Source organism: Pleurodeles waltl, chromosome 7 (assembly GCF_031143425.1).
Source record: "Pleurodeles waltl isolate 20211129_DDA chromosome 7, aPleWal1.hap1.20221129, whole genome shotgun sequence".
Lineage (NCBI taxonomy): Eukaryota > Metazoa > Chordata > Amphibia > Caudata > Salamandridae > Pleurodeles > Pleurodeles waltl.
The window spans coordinates 131,550,387-131,569,586 of record NC_090446.1 but is presented as its reverse complement, the minus strand read 5'-3'; the positions used below and the strand labels follow the sequence as shown (position 1 = coordinate 131,569,586).

Below are 19,200 nucleotides of genomic sequence, written 5' to 3'. Positions count from 1 at the left end.
GAGATGAGGAGTGCATGGCACTGCCTGCCAGATCAAGATGTCACCTTGCGTACAACTTTTTTTTTTTTTTTTTTAGGTCTAGCCTAGCAGCGCACATGCGCTGTCTTCAGCATGTAGTAATCTACTTCTGTGTGCCTTCACCACGCCCATCACTTTCATTTGTTCCTTGGCCTGCCTTTCAAAATTCCCTTGATTTTGTAAGTAAATGCTTTACATTGGTCCCGCCTTGAGACTGCTTTGTTACCACCTTGGAGACTGACCCTGTTACATGGATTATTGCACGATCGGCCATATACCTTAATGTGACATACTTCTTTTTTTTTTCCGTTTGCCTCTCTGCTTCGGGCACCGTGTCCATATGCTGTTTCTTCCTTTTCCTTGTTTTTGGGCATGCTTCTGTTTTCTTTTTGGTGTCTGCGCCCAAAGACTGCAAGCTGGATGGGGGTTCTTTTTTTATTTAAATATATCTTTTATTTTGATGTTTCATCTAGCGCCAACTCTATCGGAGTAGCACTTTACTTACGTACAAGTTTAGCAGTAGAGAAATATACAAACTGGTGCATTTTAAACAGAAAGAAATCCTCAACTCAGCTTTCCAGGCACAGTGGGAGAACTGATACTACAATATTCACTGCAGTCGGGAAGCTCGCCCCCTAATGCTTTGCGGAGCATTTCTTTTACCAAACATTTTGGCCCATGGTGGTCCTATGACAATGGAACCGCCACCAAACCATTCAGCGCGGTGCACTCTTTCTATCTAGCTCATCTCTGCGTCCCCACACTAGGTTTGGAGGCTGTATCGGACTAGGGCAGACACTGTGCAGACCCACTCAATGCAGAATCCCTCAGGCTCTTCCAATTAGGGTATTTTTTAAATTTGGCATTAAGAGTGAGTGGAGTTAACTGATAGAGACTTCTAGTTGCAGATTCCTTTCCTTACCTTAGAATTTCCACCAGGCGTCAGACTGGATCTGGAGATTTTTCTTCGAGCAATACCCTTGCGCAACGGTAGGTGGCATCGGTCGACTCCGCAGGCGTCGTAGTCGCCGTGATGACGTCGGGAGTAGTATATAGACGCTGCCTTCGCGCAGTAACATCAGTTCTTTTCTTTCGACGCCACGTGCTGATCCGGAGAATAGCTACCCTGATCTTTTTTTTGACTGACTTCAACCGTTTTTTCGAGTTTTTGTTGGAATTTTTGGTGCAGAGAGGATGTCCCCGAAGGCCGGTTGCAAGCCGTGCCAGGACTGTCACCGCACGATGTCGGTGACGGATCCTCATCGGGTTTGTCTGTGGTGTCTCAAGCGTGACCATGTCCTGAAGTCGTGCTCCGAGTGCTGGGTCATGCACACGAAGGCTTTGAGGGAGCGGTCCCTAAAGCTAATGGCGGCCCGGCACTCGACTCCGTGTAAGTCCCAGTCTCGATCAAGAGGAAGGTCTCAAGACTGTTCACAGAGCCATCACCACTCGTCTTCTTCTAAATCTTCGGGTGCAGGTAAGAAGAAGAAGTTGAAGAGGTCCCATCACTCTCCGACTTCGCCCCGTCGCTCGGCTGACACGACGCGGGAAGAGGGTCGACACTCAAGGCCTCTGTCCTCGGAGCCTGCGTCTGGGTCCATTCCACGCTTCCCCAAGTTTCCCGGAGCCAGAGTGACCCCCACCCAGCTTAAAGAGTTCTATGAGACCATCATCTTTGGGTGGACTGACCCCATATGGCGCCTTCGGGCCCAAGGGGTTCGGTTGAGGGGCCTTCGAGTTCCGCGCCAGCGGCTTTGGCTCCAGCCACTGAGGTCCCCTCCAGCACCGGTCGCACCCTTGAGACCTTCTCCGGCACTGGGTCGATTGTCGACGCTCCCGACATGAGTAGCGCCCACTATCGACGTTGACCCGATCCTTATCCACGACGACTCTGAGTCGGAGCAGCATCGGCCGACGGGCCTTTGTCTTCAATGGGGCCTCTTCGCCCCAGGTCGGATTCAGACCCTTTTTCCTATGGGTACGAATTGGGGGAGGGATTGGAGGGTTCCCTGGACCCTTATGAATACAAGGATGACCCATCTTTGGACTGGGCTCAGTAATTTGGAGACGCCAGTGGTCTGGATACTTCTCCTGTCGCTGGCATGCTATCTCCTCCTACCATGGCTATGGGCAGAGGGAGCAACTTGTGGTATGGTGGTCAGTAGGGCAGCTAAAGGTCCTTGAGCTTCCTACTGTAGAGGTCAGGTCTAATCTCCTGACAGAGGTGCTTCAGCCTGGGGCTTCCACTTCAGAACCCCTTTTGCCATTCAATGAAGCCCTCACCTATGTCCTTTTGGGTACTTGGTCCAAACCCAACACTGGGGCCCCAGTGAATAGGACTATCGCACACCGCCATCGGCCCGCTCCGAACGACCCTAAATTCCTGTCCCAACACCCCACGCCTGAGAGTCTTGTCATCCAGGCTTCCTCTTCTTCAGGCGCATTCCCTTCCGCACCCCCGGACAGGGAATCAAAAAGGCTGGAACAATTTGGTAAGAAGTTGTTTTCTTCCTCCAGTCTCGCACTGCGGTCTGTGAACACCGCATGTCTTTTGGGCCGCTATACTCACTCTTTGTGGGATACGGTTGCGCAAGTCCTGCCACAGATACCTGAGGAGACCCGTGCTATTGTCTCCCAAGCTGTGAACAATGGGAGAGATGCGGCAAAGTTCACAATCTGTTGTGGGCTGGACACGACCGACTCTCTGGGCAGATCGGTTGCTACGACAGTGGCCTTGAGACGCCACGCCTGGTTGCGTACTTCTGTTTTTTCTTGGGGATGTCCAACAGTCACTCATAGACATGCCCTTTGATGGCTCCTGTCTCTTTGGAGACAAAGCAGACTCAGCCTTGGAGAGATTCAAGGATTCCCGGGCTGCGGCTCGGTGCCTTGGTCTTACCTCTGCCCCTCGCCCTCTACAGTCCGCATTTTGCCCCTTTCGTGGCCACTGAAGGGGCTCCCTATCGCATCCTCCACCCAGCCACCATGCCATCCATGCTGTCCTGCCTCTGTGTGGCCGAAGACGTGGAATCCCGCTTGGGACTGGGAACCAGAGGTCTGCCCAGTCCACCTCTGCCCCCGCTGTAGACTCCAAACCCCCCTCACTGTCATCCAGTTGGCAGCAGGATTCACCATCACCTGCCCCACTGGGAATCCATCACTACGGGCAGGTGGGTTTTGCAGATCGTTCAAAAGGGCTACTCCCTCCCTTTCAAATCTGCTCCATCAGCCATGCCTCCATCCTTCAGTCACCTTCCAGAGGATCATTTGGCACTTCTCCACCAGGAAGTCGCAGCTCTCTTGGCCAAGGGAGCTATAGAAAAGGTCCCTGTGCCCAAAGTACGTTGTGGTTGTTATACCTGCTACTTTCTGGAGCTGAAAAAAGGACAAGGGCTTATGTCCTATCCTAGACCTTCGGGACCTGAACTACTTCCTCAAGAAGGAGAAATTCAAAATACCCACCCTGGCTCAGGTTCTGTCTGCCTTGGACCCAGGAGACTGGATGGTAGCGTTGTATTTGCCGGACGCATATTTCCATATCCCCATCCTGCCTGCCCACAGACGTTACCTACGATTCGTGGTAGGTCACAAGCACTTTCCGTTTACCGTGCTCCCCTTCGGTCTTACCAGCGCCCCTCAGGTGTTCACAAAAGTGATGGCGGTGGTTGCAGCTCATCATCTGCGTGCGCAGGTTAGGGGTGTCAGTCTTCTCCTTCCTCAACGACTGGCTGTGGAAGGTGGACTCGCCCCATAAAGTCGTCTCCCACCTTCAGACTACGGCAAACCTCCTGCACACACTGAGGTTCACTATAAACGTGCCGAAATCACACCTGACTCCCTCTCAGACCCTCCCCTTCATCGGAGCTGTCCTGGACACAGTGCAGTTTCGGGCTTATCCTCCCGAAAAGCGAGTCCAAGACAATCAGGGTATGATTCCGATCTTTCAGGCTCGGTCTTGGGTTTCGGTGAGACTAACTGAGGCTGTTGGGCCTCATGGCCTCCTGCATCCTGCTAGTAACACATGCCAGATGGCATATGCGGGCTCTGCAGTGGGACTTGAAGTTCCAGTGGGCGCAACATCAGGGGAATCTCTCCGACATGGTCCAGATCTCGGAGGGGACTGCGAAAGACTTGCAGTGGTGGCTTTCGAATCCCCATTGGGTCCACGGCAGATCCCTCTACCTTTCACCAATCAGATCTAGCTATAGTGACAGATGCGTCACTTCTGGGTTGGGTTGACCACCTGGGAGAGGCAGAGATCAGAGGCCTCTGGTTTCCGACAGAGTCTGGGCTCCATATCAATCTTCTGGAGCTCAATCAGGAGTGCGTTAAAAGCATTTCTTCCCTCTCTTAAAGCGAAAGTAGTGCAGGTCTTCACAGGCAATACTACCGCCATGTGGTACTGCAACAAACAGGGCGGAGTAGGGTCCTGGACCCTTTGTCAGAAGGCACTACGCCTCTGGACATGGCTGGAACATTAGGGCGTTACCCTGGTGGTTACATCTGGCAGGTTCTCTCAACGCCAGAGTGGACAAACTCAGCCGTCGATGCACAACCGATCACGAATGGAGTCTCCATCCGGAGGTGGCGCAAGGTCTCTTTCAGCAGTGGGAAGAGCCTTGGTTAGATCTGTTCGCCTCTGCAGAGAATGCGCAATGTCAGCTATTTTGCGTCTTGAGTGGAACTGCGGCCTCCTTTCCGCCTATACCATTTCTGCCCAGATTTCTCAAGATCATGAACAACCAGGCCCGAGTCATCTTGGTGGCTCTGGACTGGGCACGGAGATTCTGTTATCCACAGCTATTGAGCATGTCCATCGATCCTCCACTCAGACTGCCTCTTCGGGCGGATCTTCTGTTGCAGCAAAAGGGGACGGTTCTTCACCCGAACCTGTCCAACCTCTGTCTTCATGTGTGGAGATTGAGCAGCGACAGTTGACGACTTTTGATCTTCCACCCTAAGTCTGCGATGTTATCTTGGCAGCCAGGCGACCCTCAACCAAAACTGTATACCTGTATACGCCTGTTGATGGAATAAATTTGTGGTATGGTGCACCAACAAATCTGTTGATCCCCACTCTGCCCCTCCATCCGAGTTTCTTTTGTTAATTCGTTCTTAGGCCCAGCAGGGCTCTGCTTTGGGCACCCTTAAAGGTTATTTATCTGCCATTTCGGCCTTCCTTAGGTTACCTAATCATCCCCCACTTTTTAAATCTCCTATTGTGAGTAGATTCCTAAAAGGCCTCACCCATGTACTTCCTCCCAACCCATTTATCATGCTTCAGTGGGATCTCAGTCTTCTTCTTACTTATTTAATGTGTACTTTGTTTGAGCCGATGCACAATTGTCCAGTGCGACTCCTCACCTTCAAAACTGTCTTTCTTGTTGCTATCACCTCTGCTCTGCTCGGAGGGTGAGTGAGCTTCAAGCCTTTTCGTCTAAACCTCCATACTTTTCTGTGCACCCTGACAAAGTGGTGTTGCGCACTAAGGCTTCCTTCCTTCCAAAGGTGGTTACACCTTTTCATGTAAGCCAGTCCATCACCCTGCCTACTTTTTACGCACCCCACATCCTTCTCATGAGGAGGAGAGACTCCACCGTCTGGACCCAAAAAGAGAATTGGTGTTCTATCTTAATCGTACCAAAGATTTCCTGGTGGACAATCAACTCTTTGTCGGGTATGTGGGTGCGAAAAAAGTGAAGGCGGTGCAAAACCATACCATTTCTCGATGGGTGCTTCTTTGCATCAAAATGTGCTACGCTTTGGCCAAGAAGCAACCCCTGAGAGCTTGTGTGCTCATTTAACTTCTGCAACTAGAAGTCTCTATCAGATGTACAAAATACTTACCTTCGGTAATGAAATATGTGGTAGAGACATATTCTAGTTGCAGATTCCTTACCGCCCACCCATCCTCCTTAGCTCTGGCGCACCAATCTCAGTGTTCTTAGCGGCTCTGCGCTTTGGCGTGGAAGGTCGTTAAAAGAAACTGACATTACTACACGAATGCGGCATCTATATACTACTCCCGATGTCATCATGGTGACTGACACCCCGCGGAGTCGACCGACGCCACCTATGACTCGCAAGGGTATTGCTCGGAGAAAAATCTCTGGACCAGTTTGACGCTTGGGGGTAATTCTAGGGTAAGGAATCTGCAACTAGAATATGTCGCTACCAGATATTTCATTACCGAAGGTAAGTAACTTGTACTTCTAAAAGTGTCGTCAAGATAGTTTTACCTTTATACTTTATTGCAAACTTAAATATTACTACACTAATGGAAAATCAAAGGAGTTGCTTTAAACCCTTCTGAAAAATAAGTTTGCTTTTCTTCTAGGAGAATAATTCTGTATTAAACACTCAACATGCTGCAATAAAAATGCTGTACAATTTTATTTGAAAACAAAGCGAGATGAAAACATAAATGCGATCACTCCAGAGATGAACCACTTGAAATCGTTAGCAACACGTGACATTCCCAAAGCTTAAACATTACTTTGAAGACCCAGGTGTGCAAACTCCAAACCTCTTTCCAGCCAGGTTGTGTATATTCTTGTGTAGTTAAAACAGTCCCGGACACATTTGTGCACCTGCAACAGGAATAGCTTTATGAGGCACAGGGAGGTTTTCCAAGGATCAAGCAATGTCATTAAAAAGGAAAGCCAGGAGTTTAATTGCCACCTCCTGATGCAGAGGTATGCAAATTAATAAATTGTCCAGTTCTCTGTGTCACATTCTCGTTTTTTTTTTTTTTTTTTAAACCAAATAAAATAAAACAAATGAGGACGTTGTCTCTCTTATAAGTATGTGGTAGGGTGGAAAAGGGACTGCCAATCTGCGGGCATTAGTCTAAAGCACACATCCTTGCCTACCACGATGTTTAACTTTATACAGAACTTCTTAAAGTCCTTTTTAGATTTTGTCAGCTTTGTATCTCTGGTAAGGTCACATAAATCCTCCTTTTAAACGTTAGTAATTATACAATCTACGCTTTATTCAGTAATATAATATGCTTGATCATACACCATTTGCACCGGTTATAAAATAGACATTCCTTTAGGGTAAATATGTGAGCATTGCTGAAGGAGGCATGTAGTGATTGCTCACTTAATGACACGGACCGACAGCATCCCAGGTTTGTCTGCTCAAAGTACTGTACCCTTAATCCAGGAGGATCTGGAGCAGACCTCCTAGCATCTGTCCAGATAATCTTAAAATGCATTCTCAACCCTTGAAGTGCTTGTCCCAGAAACATCCATCCCCTACCCATCCCTGACATAGAACATTTACTTTCTCCAGATGTGGCGGCCAGTGCTGCTTATGACGTCTAAAGTCTTTTAGACTCATTCATGGCTTATGCTAGTACTACAGTCTGCTTTAAAAATACAATTTACCAAAATATTTGTTATGTGTTGTGTTGCAACACTTACCACCAGAGTTCGAGGGGATGCTGGAGGTTGAGGCGACAGTTACTGGAGAGCAGGCAAGAGGACTCCATGTGCCCAGTTACATCTGGATTAAACTCATGTTAAACAGATCTTTTGACTCCGGTGTAAACCTATGTTAGTTCTCAATAGTTACTGGCACCTTGTGCCTTAGACTGCAAAATTTGCTGCTACCTAGAAAGACTGGGCAAGCCTCCCTGTAAAGCCATCTTTAAGCGAGATGCTGCTTTTGACCAGTGTTTTAGGTTCATCATGCTTTGAAACACATCACTGGCATCACACAAATATCCTCCTTAATGTTGTCTTGTAACCTTGAGGCATATTAGAATGTTCTGAAAGCAAGCTAGAAAGAACAGACAATGGAGAGGAGCGAGAAAGAGGAGAGAACCCAACCCATACGTTTCAAGGAAATGGAAATGAGAGCGAAAGAAAATAATAACTAGCAAAATGGATACAGAGGAGAAATTGAAGTAGAAGAACTAAGGTTGGAGACAACATCAAGAAAGACGAGTGATGACAAGCTATAAATGTGAAAGCGGAAGAGAGGAAGGGAAGATGTCAGCGAGGACAGTGATATTAAAGGGACGTTGTGATAGTGTACAATGTAGCTAGAGGAGACAAGACAGTAAACAGTATGAGAAAGAGGTGAGGGCTAAATGGAGCAAAAAAAAAAAGAAAAAAGAGCTAAGAAAGGGAGGAAAGAGATAAAGACTAGTGAGAGTCTGAGAGAAAGAAGGGGTGGAAGAAGCTATGAAAAAAATGAGAGAGGAAAAAGGGAAGTAGAGAGGGACAGAGAAGAGAGAGGAATGATGGGTAGAATGAGAGGAGCAGCAGATGCAGCGGTACCGGCGACCTGCGGTGAAAGAAGCCCACCGCACCTCAGATTTGGATACATATGACTAATGTTTAATATCAAGCTGCATGTCGAATGGGTTCTGTTTTCCCTGCTTGCATTAGGGCCCAAGGACGCCTTTGCTACACCACTGCTTTGATATTTACTTCCTTTAAGGCCTTATGTAAGGGAGTTCAAAGCTTTGTTTAAGATGAGAATTGTCTTATAATGCAGCTTCTGATTTTGGCCTCAGTGAAGGCCCAAATTGAGTTACAAGCCTTTCACTTTTAGAAGAGCAAGAGGAGCCACATGGATCCACGAGAGGATGAAGTCTAGCAGCCTCAGAAACCTCGATATCGCAGGTGCTTGTTTCTGTGAGAGAGTGTCCTCTCCCTGACTTCAAATTGGCAGTTCCCCGGAATGTAGTGTATCCACCCCGTTTTACCTTTTTGTAGGATTTTATTGGAACAAGGTACAAATACAGTTGTGCCATTGATTGCCAAATCTGTGTCATTCTCCCTAATGTCCCCATGAACAGAGAGCATCCTAAGCCATGCATTGGTGTGGCTCAGGTACCTGCCAAGTCTTTACTGATCTGTAGATGTTGGAAAGTGGCTTCTTTAACTGTTGTGGTCTAGGAAAGGAATTTTGCAGCAGTGTAAGGTGGCACATATCTTTCAATGTTGTCCCTGTTCAGAAGGTTAAAATAGCACATCACTTTGGCCAGGTTTATCTGTATTAATGATATTGTGGTAGCTCTTTTCCCTTGACTCTCGTATGATTGTTGTTTTTTCAGGCCAACGTGTGCAGCTCCACAGGATCCAGCCTAGCATTGGTACCTGAGTACTGGGTTATTGGCAGAAGTGAAAGAACCTCCAGTGAAAGGGACATAGGAGGGACTACTGAAGGGTTTGCTCACAGGACCTGCTTAAGACAGGAGTGCTTCACCCTGGTCCTCTTAAGACTTGCTGTGGTTTGAATAGGTCATCTGGTAACCTGAGCCTAGCTACTGGGTGCTTCCCACCAAGGAGTAATCACAGATGTCTACACTTGGCGAATTTACCACCTGAATAGACGCTTGGTTGAGGGCCCCACCATAGGATAGCCACCCTTGCACTAATAGTGCTGAAGCAGGTAATGTGCCTGTTTCTGAATCCTTCTACCTACATGTGACAGGATCTAGCCTGTTTGATCAATGGCCTGCTGTAGTACTGGGCTTAGCTGTGACACTGACTGAGGACTGGAACTCACAAGATTAAAGTCCCCCAAACAAAGAACCTTGCAAGGATCAGCCATAGATAAGAACCTTAGAACTGTCTGCATAGCTTATGGCTGGTCTTCATCGACATGCATTGGAAGAGAGAGAAAAATATTTATGCAGAGGTGTGAAAAAACAAACTAAAAAAAATCATGCTTTCACAAAAGTAGACAACAAAAAGCGACACAGCTAAAAAATGGTGCAGCATCAGAAGAAGCTATTGCGCGTCTTGCCAATAGGTTAAAACTCATGAGCTGGGGACGACTGGACCGGGTCCAGTGGGATTCCTTTGGAAATGTAGGAGGCCTGGGCTCCTCCACTAGACAAGGAAATTTAGACTTTTGGGGACATGTATGCACCATAGGAAAGTGGGGGGAGGAGGGAGCTAGGGGGAAGCATTGCACGAAAACTTGCATTTATAATTGTGCTGTTTTGGGTCATGGGGAGAAAGGAGGCCTATAGTGAGGATGTACTTATGCAACAGTATGTTCTGCTGTCAATGCATACGTCTGTGTTCAACCCAATAAAATGTGATATTAAAAAAAAAAAATCTGAACTGGACATTTGTTTAAGAAAGGGTAGCAAGTGGGGTCTGTACAAGTTGATGGTACTTGCATAGAGTCCTGTTGCACAATGTTGAAAAAGAGTATCTCTTGGGAAGCTGAGTGGCCCTGCCTGTAATGTAAGGATTTCCAATAAATTAAGAAAGAGGAAGAGACAAGAGCAAACAAAACAATAGCCTTTTATCTCTATTAGAATATGCATTCCTTTGTCCTGTTTGTTCTAATGGGTGGACTTGGCCAGCAAGTTTGGATGTGCACTTCTGGGTCTATCTTGATCTTGCAGTACAGCAATACCCAAGTTCAAATAGGTGTCTTGTGGTTCCCCTTGTTGAATGTGTCTTTCCATAAAAACTCAGGTCCTATATGAATGTAGTCCTCATGTTGATATGTCCATGCCTTTTGCTCGATTTGATCTTAAATTAGCCTCCAGGATGCCATATATGTGAGATATGATACTAGGAGACAGATTTATTAACTTTTCACGCAGCGCAGCAAGTCAATTTGTTTTGCTACATTGCCTGAAGGGGAGAGAGTGGAAATGCACTTTTTTAACTGGTCTACTCTGGCTACTCTTGTTTGCTCTTACATTGATCGCAAAGACTGCATCTGCATGTTTCTGGTTCCAGGCCTTTGGACGAAGTAGCCCTAAAAACCTGTGTGTGTGTGTGTTTTAAGCTATATTGGGTATGGCTCATTGTCTGTTTTGCTGATTCCTTACAGGCGATGGTGCGGGAACGCATTGCTATGCTTTGCCCCCAGTGTCAGATCGTTATCCAAAAGAAGGATGGCTGTGACTGGTTGAAGTGCACGGTCTGTCACACTGAGATCTGCTGGGTGACGAAGGGGCATCGCTGGGGACCGAAGGTGAGTGCAAGTATAGAGCTGCTGGGTAAGACGGCTTTTCAGACCTAATGCGAGCATTCCCAACCCTATGAGAGGTCCTTTTGACCATAAAAAGAAGGGCCAATGAAAGCAGGTGTGGGGGGTTCGGAGCAAGTAGGAGAAAAGGGGGCTGTGAGAGGTTTTGCAGTGAAGTAAGGCTTGTAAGCAAGGCCACTCCAAGGAAGACAGGCTAGAACAGGCCAGACCCTGGAAAACTAGACTGGAAAGGTGCTAGTCCAAGAGAAGACCTGTAGAAAGGAAGGTCAGTTGTGATATATGAAGACGCTTGTTAGGAAGCGAATAAAACTCTGAGGGGGCGGATGACACACTCTGGATGTTTCCGTATGCAGACTGATGTCAGCCATGTTGTGTTCTGCTTTGTCTTCTAGGGCTCTGGAGATACATCGGGGGGCTGCAAGTGCAGACTCACTGGCGCTCCCTGCCATCCAAACTGTCAGAACTGCCACTGAGTTACTGGTTCAAGGCCAGGGCAGAACCTGCAAAATCCACTGCCTGGTACTGAAGTTGTACATCCTTGCAGAATGGGGAACATCTTTAATTATCACAGTTGATGGACAATCAGTTGTTATGTCTATACTAATCATTCATTCCATCTACAGAAAGTGTTTTTTTTTTTTTAAATAAATACATTAATCGAAACGTACCCTTGTCTACAGACCATGTATTTGCTGCACACGCTGAACAGCTACCAGAATAGTTCCCCCATATAAAAGCTGATGGACACGGAAGTGCTTTTATTGCTGAATTGGCACGAACAGGCCAACGATCTCTGCCACGGGGCATCTGGGTTTCTTTCAAGCCGGTCCTTCCACTGGATTGACAGGAAGTCCATTAAACTCCCTTTTGCGGAAGCAGCAAGTTTCTGGTATAGTTCTCCATCAGTTGCAAGAAACACATTTATGTTTCTTTTTTAACTGAGGAGCAGGAAGTGCACTGATTGATACATTTGCTAGAATGGGGGCATGGCATATGTACTTGTTTGCTTGCGTATGTCCAACCCATATGAAACTAGGGCTGTCTTCAGCCCCACACCAGAATCCTGGAATGCAGATGTTTTTCCCCTACTTCTGCATGTTCTGTTAATTCTGCTAGTGCAGGAGTGGTGGGGTCACCATGCTTCTGTTTTTAAAGAGAGACGGGTGGATAGAACCAAGTGCAGAACGCAACAGCACTGTGCAACTTAAACATAGGCAAGGCAGTTTAAGAATCTGATCTCTGAAAAGGAGACATTCCTCCAACCAGAAATGTGTATGTATTTTTAATGAGATTGTTTTTATAACACAACCCTCGCCTGCAAGGACCAACAGAGTGCTGATCATTGTACACAGATATTACACATAGAACTTTTCAAATAAAGGTGAAAGCACTGGTTCGATGGCATCTGTCGCTGTAGATACGCATGTTTTGCAATAGCTCGCCATCTGGTGTTGGGCCGGAGTGTTACAAGTTGTTTTTCTTCGAAGAAGTCTTTCGAGCCACGGGACCGAGTGACTCCTCCTTTTGTGTCCATTGCGCATGGGCGTCGACTCTATCCTCGATTCTTTTTTTTCCGCCATCGGGTTCGGACGTGTTCCTGTCGCTCCGAGTTTCGGAACGGAAAGATAGCTAAATTCGGAAGATTTTCGTCGGTATTGTTGCGTTCGGGATCGGCGTAGTTAGATTCAACACCGCATGGAAGATCGAAGAGCTCCGGTGCCCTTCGGGGTAGTTTTTCGATCCCCCGTCGGGGCCTGGTCGGCCTGACCGCGTGCTGAAGAACGCCGATGGAACGGACCCCGTTCCGTTTCTGTCCCAAATGCCACAACAAGTACCCCTATACAGACCAACACTTGGTCTGTAACCTGTGCCTGTCACCTGAGCACAGTGAAGACACCTGCGAGGCCTGTCGTGCGTTCCGGTCCCAAAAAACACTCAGAGACCGTCGAGCCAGAAGACTTCAAATGGCGTCCGCGCCGACAGCCCACCGAGAGTTCGAGGAACAAGAAGAGGAAGGTACCTTCTCGATCCACGAATCGGACTCCGAGGAATTCGATGACCCACAAACCGTGAGTAAGACGTCGAAAACAACACATAAGATTAACAAGGCCCAGGGGACGCCACTGCCACCAGGCCATGGCTCGACCCAGAAATTCGGTGACCGACCGTCGGCACCGAAAAAGGCCCAAACAGTGCTGAGACAGTCCGACTCCGGTCGAGACACCGGTACGCAGCCTTCTCAGGACCGAGAAAGTGCTGGAGACAAGCATCGACACCGAGATAGCGGTGTAGACACGGCTCGACGCTGAGACAGCGGCACCGACGAAGATCGACGCCGAGAGGTTTCGGCCCCGAAAAAAAGAAAAGTCAGCTCGGAGCCGAAAAAAGATGCAGACAGGGTTTCGGCGCCAAAACAACCTGCAACCGACCCAGTTTCAGGCTCTTATACAGAGGAGCATTCACTAACCTCCCAAATGCGAAAGCATAGGTTCGAGGAAGAGCTGCAATCTACCGATGTAGACCATACGCAAAAGCGTATCTTCATACAGGAGGGAACAGGGAAAATAAGCACCCTTCCCCCTATTAGAAGAAAGAGAAGACTGGAGTTCCAAACTGAACAAACACCACAAACAAAGGTGGTGAAAAAGGTTACTCCACCACCCTCTCCTCCACCCGTAATTCACGTCTCACCAGCACAAACTCCATCACATTCCCCAGCTCACACCACCATGAGCCAGGGTGACCAGGATCAGGACGCATGGGACTTATACGACGCCCCAGTGTCAGATAACAGCCCGGAGGCATACCCTACAAAGCCATCTCCACCAGAAGACAGCACTGCGTATTCTCAAGTGGTGGCTAGAGCAGCACAATTTCACAATGTAAGTCTCCACTCAGAACAGGTCGAGGATGACTTTTTATTACACACCCTCTCCTCCACCCACAGCTCCTACCAAAGCCTGCCTATGCTCCCTGGTATGCTCCGGCACGCAAAATAAATTTTTAAGGAGCCGGTCAAAAGTAGGGCAATCACACCAAGAGTGGAAAAAAAAGTATAAGGCGCCCCCTACAGACCCTGTTTTCATCACTGCACAGCTGCCACCAGATTCCGTCGTTGTAGGAGCAGCTAGGAAAAGGGCCAACTCCCACACATCTGGGGATGCACCACCCCCGGATAAAGAAAGCCGCAAGTTCGATGCAGCTGGAAAGAGAGTCGCAGCACAAGCTGCAAACCAGTGGCGCATCGCCAACTCTCAAGCACTACTTGCGCGCTATGACAGAGCCCATTGGGATGAGATGCAACACCTCATTGAACATCTACCCAAAGACCTACAAAAAAGGGCAAAGCAAGTGGTTGAGGAAGGTCAAAACATTTCAAACAACCAGATACGCTCCTCCATGGACGCAGCAGACACAGCTGCAAGGACAATTAATACATTCGTGACCATCAGAAGGCATGCATGGCTACGAACGTCTGGGTTTAAACCAGAGATACAGCAGGCAGTTCTCAATATGCCTTTCAATGAAAAAGAACTGTTCGGTCCAGAAGTGGACACAGCGATAGAAAAACTTAAAAAGGACACGGACACTGCTAAAGCAATGGGCGCACTCTACTCCCCGCAGAGCAGAGGAAACTACGGCACCTTCCGCAAGACACCCTTTAGAGGGGGGTTTCGGAGTCAGGCCACACAAGCCAGCACCTCACAGGCAACACCATCCAGTTACCAGGGACAGTACAGGGGAGGCTTTCGGGGCCAATACAGAGGAGGGCAATTCCCTAGGAATAGGGGAAAATTTCAAAGCCCCAAAACCCCTGCAACTAAGCAGTGACTCACATGTCACTCATCCCCTCCACACAACACCAGTGGGGGGAAGAATAGGTCATTATTACAAAGCATGGCAGGAAATCACTACAGACACTTGGGTTCTAGCAATTATCCAACATGGTTATTGCATAGAATTTCTACAATTCCCTCCAAACATACCACCAAGAGCACAACATTTATCACAACATTATTCCGAGCTCCTGGAGACAGAAGTTCAAGCACTATTGCAAAAGAATGCAATCGAATTAGTACCAAACACACAAATAAACACAGGAGTTTATTCACTGTACTTCTTAATACCAAAGAAGGACAAAACGCTAAGACCAATCCTAGACCTCAGGATAGTAAACACATACATCAAATCAGACCACTTTCACATGGTCACACTACAAGAAGTGCTACCATTGCTCAAACTACACGACTACATGACAACCTTAGACCTCAAAGACGCGTATTTCCATATACCAATACATCCATCGCACAGGAAATACCTAAGGTTTGTATTCAAAGGAATACATTACCAATTCAAAGTATTGCCTTTCGGTTTAACAGCACCAAGAGTCTTTACAAAATGTCTAGCAGTAGTCGCTGCACACATCAGAAGGCAGCAAATACATGTATTCCCGTATCTAGACGACTGGCTAATCAAGACCCATTCGTTATCAAAGTGCTCACACCACACAAATCAAATCATACAAACCCTCTACAGACTGGGGTTCACCGTCAACTTCGCAAAATCCAACATCCTGCCGTGCAAAGTACAACAGTACCTAGGAGCCATAATAAACACAACAAAAGGAGTAGCCACTCCAAGTCCACAAAGAATTCAAAACTTCAACAACATCATACAACGCATGTATCCAACACAAAAGATACAAGCAAAGATGATATTACAACTCCTAGGCATGATGTCTTCATGCATAGCCATTGTCCCAAACGCAAGACTGCACATGAGGCCCTTACAACAGTGCCTAGCATCACAATGGTCACAAGCACAGGGTCACCTTCTAGATCTGGTGTTAATAGACCGCCAAACTTACCTCTCGCTTCTTTGGTGGGACAATATAAATTTAAACAAAGGGCGGCCTTTCCAAGACCCAGTGCCACAATACGTAATAACAACAGATGCTTCCATGACAGGGTGGGGAGCACACCTCGATCAACACAGCATACAAGGACAATGGAACGTACATCAAACAAAACTACATATAAATCACCTAGAACTGCTAGCAGTTTTTCAAGCACTAAAGGCTTTCCAACCAATAATAGTTCACAAATACATTCTCGTCAAAACAGACAACATGACAACAATGTATTATCTAAACAAGCAAGGGGGGACACACTCAACACAGTTGAGCCGGTTGGCACAAAAGATATGGCATTGGGCAATTCACAACCAAATTCGCCTAATAGCACAGTTTATCCCAGGGATTCAGAATCAACTCGCAGACAATCTCTCTCGAGATCACCAACAGGTCCACGAATGGGAAATTCACCCCCAAACTCTGAACACTTACTTCAAGATCTGGGGAACACCTCAGATAGACTTGTTTGCGACAAAAGAGAACGCAAAATGCCAAAACTTCGCATCCAGATACCCACACAGGCAGTCCCAGGGCAATGCCCTATGGATGAACTGGTCAGGGATATTTGCCTACGCTTTTCCTCCTCTCCCTCTCCTTCCTTATCTGGTAAACAAACTCAGTCAAAACAAACTCAAACTCATATTAATAGCACCAACTTGGGCAAGGCAACCCTGGTACACAACGCTGCTAGACCTATCAGTAGTACCACACATCAAACTGCCCAACAGACCGGATCTGTTAACTAAACACAACCAACAGATCAGGCACCCAGATCCAGCATCGCTGAATCTAGCAATCTGGCTCCTGAAATCCTAGAATTCGGACACTTACAACTTACACAAGAGTGTATGGAAGTCATAAAGCAAGCCGGAAGGCCATCCACCAGGCACTGCTATGCAAGTAAATGGAAGAGGTTTGTTTGCTACTGCCATATTAATCAAATCCAACCATTACACGCAACTCCAAAAGATGTAGTGGGTTACTTGCTTCACTTACAAAAATCTAACCTAGCTTTCTCTTCCATTAAAATACACCTTGCAGCAATATCTGCATACCTGCAGACTACCTATTCAACTTCCCTTTATAGGATACCAGTCATTAAAGCATTCATGGAGGGCCTTAAAAGAATTATTCCACCAAGAACACCACCTGTTCCTTCATGGAACCTAAATGTTGTCCTAACTAGACTTATGGGTCCACCTTTCGAACCCATGCACTCCTGCGAAATACAGTTCCTAACCTGGAAGGTTGCATTCCTCATCGCCATTACTTCCCTAAGAAGAGTAAGCGAGATTCAGGCGTTTACAATACAAGAACCTTTTATACAACTACACAAGAATAAGGTCGTCCTGAGGAGTAATCCTAAATTTTTACCAAAGGTTATTTCACCGTTCCATCTAAATCAAACAGTGGAACTTCCAGTGTTCTTCCCACAGCCAGATTCCGTAGCTGAGAGGGCACTACATACATTAGATGTCAAAAGAGCATTAATGTATTACATTGACAGAACTAAAAACATCAGAAAGACTAAACAACTATTTATTGCATTCCAAAAACCTCATGCAGGAAACCCAATATCAAAACAAGGTATAGCCAGATGGATAGTTAAATGCATCCAAATCTGCTACCTTAAAGCTAAACGACAGCTGCCCATTACACCAAGGGCACACTCAACCAGAAAGAAAGGTGCTACCACGGCCTTTCTAGGAAACATCCCAATGCAAGAAATATGTAAGGCAGCCACATGGTCTACGCCTCACACATTCACCAAGCACTACTGTGTAGACGTGTTATCCACACAACAAGCCACAGTAGGGCAAGCCGTATTAAGAACATTGTTTCAGACTACTTCCACTCCTACAGGCTGAGCCACCGCTTTTGGGGAGATAACTGCTTACTAGTCTATGCAAAACATGCGTATCTACAGCGACAGATGCCATCGAACTGAAAATGTCACTTACCCAGTGTACATCTGTTCGTGGCGTCAGTCGCTGTAGATTCGCATGTGCCCACCCGCCTCCCCGGGAGCCTGTAGCAGTTCGGAAGTTACCTTCAACTATTTGTATATATATCATTTCAACCTTATATAGGTACATACTTAGTCACTCCATTGCATGGGCACTATTACTACAATACAACTCCTACCTCACCCTCTGCGGGGAAAAACAATTGAGGATAGAGTCGACGCCCATGCGCAATGGACACAAAAGGAGGAGTCGCTCGGTCCCATGACTCGAAAGACTTCTTCGAAGAAAAACAACTTGTAACACTCCTGCCCAACACCAGATGGCGAGCTATTGCAAAACATGTGAATCTACAGCGACTGATGCCACGAACAGATGTACACTGGGTAAGTGACATTTTCATTTCTTTCAATCGTAAGTGATTTGACCTGAATGATTGTTCCTCCCACAAGGTTAATAGTTTATATGTAACAATAATAATTGCTTGAAGTCTGCTGTATTGCCTCAGCAATGTATTTGATGTATGTATTAATAAAATCAATACAAACAGGATTTAAAAAAAATCATAAGCATTTTAGAAACGCTTTTAGCCAGAAGCGCTTTACTAGTTCAGGATGGACCATATGTAAATGCGCAGTCACTGTTTACATACAAACACTCTCCAGCCTGCAATCAGCTTCTGACTAAAAATACTTTAGAATTTCTTATGATTTTCTAGAACATCGTATGCATTTGCCAATGTAGAAAGTCAGATTTCTCACCACGCAGTGATCTATGCATATACACACAGGTAAACTGCCAAAAAAAAGCTCTTCCAAGCTGCAGGTTGTCCCATTCACATAGCCCCAGGCTACAAACCCCTACTTCGCTTATGTTGGAAAGGGACATTCCTGCGCCTTCCAGCAGAGCGGACAAACTTCCACAGGCACAGTACTGTTTCCCTATAGGCAGCATTTCCTCTGCTGTAATGAGAATGTGGTCTTGTAGTTTTTATTCAGTCACGGTCTTGTTAACTTTTACACAAAGACCATAAATGGTCTCCGACTTTTTATCAATTGCTGCCCTGTCCTGTGTCTATTTAATGTCAATTCAGTTCCTACTTCTGCCCCATCTCTTCCTCTGACAGCTCGGATTTAACAGGATGATTTACTGGTTTGTGAATACAACCTGGGCCTTAAAGTGATGTCTAGTTGCTCTCATTTATACGTTTAGCTAAAGATTAAAGTAGATGTACTGAGTTCATGTGGTCTCTACTTACTTGTGTATTATTTTTTGGATTTAAATTGTGGCACTGGCTTCCAGATTCAATTCAACGGGGCCCTCTGAACT

The 19,200-nt window shown here is 46.7% G+C and overlaps 1 protein-coding gene across 2 annotated transcripts in view; it reads left to right on the top strand.

Moving 5' to 3' along the window:
* RBCK1 (RANBP2-type and C3HC4-type zinc finger containing 1) overlaps positions 1-11,662 on the top strand; it is a 139,107-nt gene extending 127,445 nt beyond the window's left edge. For both annotated transcript variants that reach the window (XM_069243322.1, XM_069243323.1), the window contains exons 12-13: positions 10,837-10,980; positions 11,388-11,662. In XM_069243322.1, the coding sequence (XP_069099423.1) occupies positions 10,837-10,980; positions 11,388-11,468 (225 nt within the window). In that variant the 3' untranslated portion in view covers positions 11,469-11,662. The remainder of the gene's footprint in view (positions 1-10,836; positions 10,981-11,387) is intronic.
* The last annotated feature ends 7,538 nt before the right edge of the window (positions 11,663-19,200 follow it).